The sequence below is a fragment of the Dipodomys ordii genome, unplaced genomic scaffold, assembly GCF_000151885.1.
Source record: "Dipodomys ordii isolate 6190 unplaced genomic scaffold, Dord_2.0 Scaffold56, whole genome shotgun sequence".
In the NCBI taxonomy this organism is placed as follows: domain Eukaryota; kingdom Metazoa; phylum Chordata; class Mammalia; order Rodentia; family Heteromyidae; genus Dipodomys; species Dipodomys ordii.
Genome location: NW_012267272.1, coordinates 8,527,006 through 8,532,643, shown reverse-complemented (window position 1 = coordinate 8,532,643; position 5,638 = coordinate 8,527,006). Strand labels below are relative to the sequence as shown.

General features: G+C 39.8%; 1 protein-coding gene across 1 annotated transcript; it reads left to right on the top strand.

Moving 5' to 3' along the window:
* Nucleotides 1-423: 423 nt before the first annotated feature.
* On the top strand, nucleotides 424-5,115 carry LOC105989514 (cationic trypsin-3). The gene is made up of 5 exons (XM_013021599.1): nucleotides 424-518; nucleotides 2,621-2,783; nucleotides 3,465-3,718; nucleotides 4,273-4,409; nucleotides 4,868-5,115. The coding sequence occupies exons 1-5, from the start codon at nucleotides 479-481 to the stop codon at nucleotides 5,015-5,017; spliced, it is 744 nt and encodes a 247-aa protein (XP_012877053.1). The 5' UTR covers nucleotides 424-478; the 3' UTR covers nucleotides 5,018-5,115.
* Nucleotides 5,116-5,638: the final 523 nt, after the last annotated feature.

Genomic DNA, 5,638 nt, shown 5'->3' with positions numbered 1-5,638 from the left:
TTCACCTTTTCATTTATCATTTCCCACTATTATAATTTTACTTTCCTCAGGAAATAAGTCATTTCTACTGATAATCGCAACATGGAAGAAGATCAGTACTTCCCTGAAGCGAAGTATTTAATTGTGAATAGGACAATATCTTAATCTCCGAAGATTCCAGGTTTAAGAAGATCCTCAGGAATGAATTCACCATTGAGGCGATCCAGTGCCTCCGCAGTTTGTCTGGGAATCTGGGAACCTGTACCTTCAATCCAACACAATTTCCTACCAGATGTCTTTGTTCCTTCTATTCCCATAACCGTCTAAAAAACTGCTGATACTGAACTTTGACTCTGACTTATCTTCCATCCATCATAGTTTCCAGTGATATCACCATTCTGGCACCTATAGCCATGGGTATCAGTGATAAATCTGGTATATAAATAGCTGTGGAAGAAAGACTTCATTCTATTGCACAGTCCAGATCCACTGAGCAACCATGAAGACCTTCATCTTCCTTGCTTTCCTGGGGTTTGCTGGTGAGTGTCTCTAATAAATAAATATCAAGTTTATAAGTAAGTTTGTGCATTGTGCTCTGGATAAAACAATGATGGTTGAATACAGGCTTTGTACATAAGTAGCTTAAAATGTTCAAATAGGTTTGAGGAATGGATAAAGTGGTAGAGTACCTGCTTAGCAAACACAAGGTCCTGAGTTCAAACCCCAGGACCATCAACCAAAGAAGTTTCCATGACAGTGCATAATGAGTTTGTATACAGAAAGCTAAATCTCCTTTGTCAAAGGACAATTATGATGCTGAGGAGCAACTCAGAGTAGAGGGCATAAGGAAGAAAGAGTTTCCCTGAACTTCCAGGTAAAGTTTATAAATTAGGAGAGAAATAGAAGAGTCTATTTTTTAAAAATACAGAAAAAGAAAGAAGAAGAAACATTGCTCTTGACCTTTCTAGAATTTGGAGTTAATAATTGAAGGTGATCTATATACTTTAAAGAAGTTAAGAACATCAACCTCTGAATCTCCTGAACTCTAAGGGCTGGTTACTTAGCCAAGGAAATGTAAAATACAAAACAGGAATCTATTTATTATACATAATTATGTACAATATGTAATTACATCATATATATAATAAATTATATATATATATATCTGTTTTGCAATAGGGTTTTCTTATATTGCTAAGGGTGACCTGAACCTTGCCATTTAGCATAAACTCATGATCCTCCTGTTTCAGCTTCCAACGTGCTGGAATTATAGGTGTGCCTCAGTACTCTAGTTGCGTTATGATCTCTTTACTAATAAAATCTTCATGGTCTACACTCGCACAACATTCCATTCTTAAAACTATTTTTTAAATGGCTATTTCTATTTGAGGCTGCCAAGTTTTAGATGACTAAAACTTAATCTGAATGTTTCACAAATCTAGCCAATATAAATTTGATATCTCTTGTCTATCTGTCTACAAGCCTGGAAATATCTTTGTTAAAATCCTGTTGCAATATTGAAAAAATGAGTCTCATAAAATATAATATCAGACTTCATAAAAAATATTGATATCAGTGGGTACTACTTGCTGAATACATTAATAAATATTGGAAATATTATTGGTACATGGCAAACAGAAGATGAATATTTTAATATTCTGTAAAATGATTTAATACAAATTTCAGGCTAGAATCAAAGAACTTGAGGAAAACAAGTAAAGACCTCTAATTTCCTTCTGAGCTAGAATATTCTCAGGAGGAGGCTGAGAAGGTTTTCTGTTTTGGTACTTTAAGATCTGGTTATGCCATATCACTGTTTCATTCACAGACACAGGACAGTGCAGTCACAGCAAAGTTCTCTCCATACGTTCATGACCACAGAATGGTGTCTCATGTAAAATAAATTCTTTAGATCCTCAGGTTGTAGCAGCCACATAATAATTGTGAAAAGAATCTCTGACCTTTTTGCTTTTTGGTTTGGGGAAATGTGTGTTTGTGTGTGTGTGTGTGTGTGTGTGTGTGTGTGTGTGTGTGTGTTACCTTTGTGAGAATACAATATGTTATTCAAATTCAAATTATCAAATGAAATTGTTAGATATTATGAACAGTGATATAAAAAGGATAGATTTTTGAAAGTATAAAATAATGAAATTTAGAAAAAAAAACCTTAAAACTACCATTTCCTAATTATATGAAACAACAGAATGTTGTTAGCACTTTTCTCATGATTCTACGAAAACTTCATGAATAGAAATTGAATGATGGATCCATTTTAAGAGAATGCGATAGTTTGAATGTGAAATACCCTCAACAGGATCATGTGTTCTAGCCTAGGTCTGCAGCCAGTGGTGCTATTTTGGAAGTTCTGGAAACTTTAGGAGGCAACTAGAGGGAGTAGCTCACTGGGGCAAGAAGGTTCTTTGGTGTATCTCATCTCTGGCTTCTTCCTGTCCCTCTCTGCTTCCTGGCTGCCATGTGTTGAACAGCTCAGCGCTGTCATACTCTCCATGCTTGATGTACCAGAACCTCTGAAACTGCCCACCCAATTACATCCTTCCTCCCTTGGTTGTTTCTGTCAGGTATTTTGCCACAGTGGCACCAAAAGAACTCATACAGAGAGTCCCAATGTTTTCTCTGACAGTGGCCCTCCCTGTTGATGATGATGACGACAAGATTGTCGGGGGCTATACCTGTGCGAAGAATTCCGTCCCATACCAGGTGTCTCTGAATATTGGCTACCACACCTGTGGAGGCTCCCTCATCAACAACCAGTGGGTGGTGTCTGCAGCCCACTGCTACAAATCGTAAGTTACCAGCTTTCACATTCCCAGAGTCTAAGAGAAGATCAGGACAAACTATAGAGTTAGGTAATGGGTAAAGCCTTCAGCATCTAAGAGCCTGATTAATATTCCTTTAAGAAGTGTATGTTGCTCTGAGATTCATTTAAATGGAGCTCACTAACATCTCCATAAATAATGATACAAAGGACATGAAGGACAAGGTTTGCTAATCAAGTGTCCCTGGAAATAGCATGAGAACATGGACCATTATACAACCCCAATAGTCAGAGCTGAACCACAGGGAAAGGAGATAGGGAGACAATGAAACACATTTGATTTCCACTAAAATGTGAATTAAGCAAACATTTTCTGCTGTTTCTGGCATCTGCCTCATTTTCCTATGAACCTCAGGGATCTCAGCCAGAGGAGATATGTTCAGCCTCCACCCATCCCCTCTTTACTCACAATTCTTTTGTAGGGGTCCTTTGGTTCCCATTTCTAGCCCTTGGAATTCTAACACTATGTTCATTAGGAATACTTACTTAACGAGTTCTCTAGTGAGCACCACAGGTGATAGTGCACAATGTTACCTTGAACTGCACCATAAAGTGTTTATGGTCACCATTGGGAGCTTGCGGGGAGGGGGGGTGGAGAGAAAGGAGATCAAATTGAATATATGAGAAACTTTTAATTTTTAAATTCCAGCAAGATCCAGGTACGACTGGGAGAACATAACATCGACGTCGTTGAGGGCGATGAACAATTCATCAATGCAGCCAAAATCATCAAGCACCCCAAATACAAGTCATCTAGCTATGATAATGACATCATGCTGATTAAACTGAGCTCAGCTGCCACTCTTAACTCTCGAGTAGGCACTGTCTCTCTGCCAAGATCCTGTCCATCTGCTGGTACTCAGTGCCTCGTGTCTGGCTGGGGCAACACCCTGAGCAGCGGCAGTAAGTATGACCTGAAAACCAACTAGAGAGTGTAAGAGTACTGGAGATGAGAGTTAGTCAAAATCAGGTAGTCTAAATCATCCCACAGGGCAAGGTTGGTTCAAGAATTATTTTGGTCCTCAGTAATCTTAGACTTACACTAATTAAACTGAGAAAGTTCACTTTGCTGAGGCCAGGCAAGAGACAAGAAATAGGAAGAAATAGGAAGGGTAGATGGGATACAGCTGAAATGCAATTAGTGATATGCTGAGAACTAGAAACAGCAGATGTAACAGCACAGAGTTTATGGCATTCAGAGCTTCCTAATGCACATAAAGTCTCTGATTTGGGATCTATGGGTGCTGATGCTAATGTCAAAGAAAGAACAATAGAGCAGAAGTACTTGGAAAACCTTCCTGAACAAAAAAAAAACAGCAACCACAAAATGTCTTCAAAATCAGAGGTCATTAGCACAGTGGATGGAAAGACATTTTATTAAAGAAAGGAGGTAGAGTGTGAAAGAAGTTTCCAGAACACTGTGGCTAACCTTCAATTTTCATTCTTGTGCACACCAGGCAACTATCCCTCACTTCTGCAGTGTCTGAAAGCACCTGTCCTATCTGACTCCTCCTGCAAAAGTGCCTACCCAGGCCAGATCAGCAGCAACATGTTCTGTCTGGGCTTCCTCGAAGGTGGGAAGGATTCCTGCCAGGTGAGTGTCTTTGGCCTTCTCCCTCCTGTTTCTGCTTTGAAACAGAAAAGACTATAAAATAGTCTCTGGGACTGTAAGTTGAGGCTTGCCATAAATTATAAATTGTCTCTATGATAATGCTGTTGGAATTAAGGGAGAAACAATGGAAGATGGCCTGCAAACATTACCCCTAAGTGCCCATCTCAGGAATAATATTATTTAATGGAACCTTTGGGAAAGAGACAGAGGTATTGGCATATCTTTAACTACAGCAGGGCTTCACCTCTTCTTGGTCAAGTCAGCCTATGAAGGAAGAGGAGGAAAACAGGGACAGAGTCAGGAGTTGGAATGATGGAATCCATATAGGCATATAGATGGTTCTTTACAATTGGTCCTAGGTTAATGGAGGAACAATTTGGCTTCGGTTCTAGTATCCAGACATAAACCAGTGCGCTCACTATCTTTTCCATCTTGTTCAGGGTGACTCTGGTGGCCCCGTGGTCTGCAATGGACAGCTCCAGGGTGTTGTCTCCTGGGGCTATGGCTGTGCTCTGAAGGGAAAACCCGGAGTCTACACCAAGGTGTGCAACTACGTGAACTGGATTCAGCAGACCATCGCTGCCAACTGAGCACCTCCCTCTCCCCGTGGTCTGTCCCCTGCAGTCACTTAAACTGCTCTATTCATGAAGTCAACATCTAAATAAAAGCATTTTGTTCGGTTCCATAACTGCCCAGGTCTGGTGATTGCTTGGGATTGGTTGATGAAACTTACTCATAATTGAGAAAGTGAGCTCAAGAATTGAACTTTTTATGGAGACAGTTTGAAAGGCTTAATATTCCACTCAAATATAATTAGATCATATAATAGATACATTTTTATAAGACTGTCAACATACATCCTTGATTAAAGTTCTGGGGGTTCTGCTTTGGGTTTTGATTTTGGTTTCATTCTTGTTGAGATAGGGAATGCTATGTAGTCCAGGCTGGTCTTTCAATCTTCCTGCCTCTCCCTCTTACCTGCTCTGATTAGAGACATGTACCAGCATACTCAGCCTGGTCATAGTTTGGTTGTTGAGGATTTGATCTCAAGACCCTCCCCGGGAATGGACCTGTCTCAAAATACAAAGTGAAGGGAATGGGGATGTTACTTAAGTGGTAGAAGGCTTGCCTGATGTATTTGAAGCCTATGGTTCAACCCAAGTACCACTAAAGAAATGGTGGTTAACATTTTAACAATCCAATGGGATTTC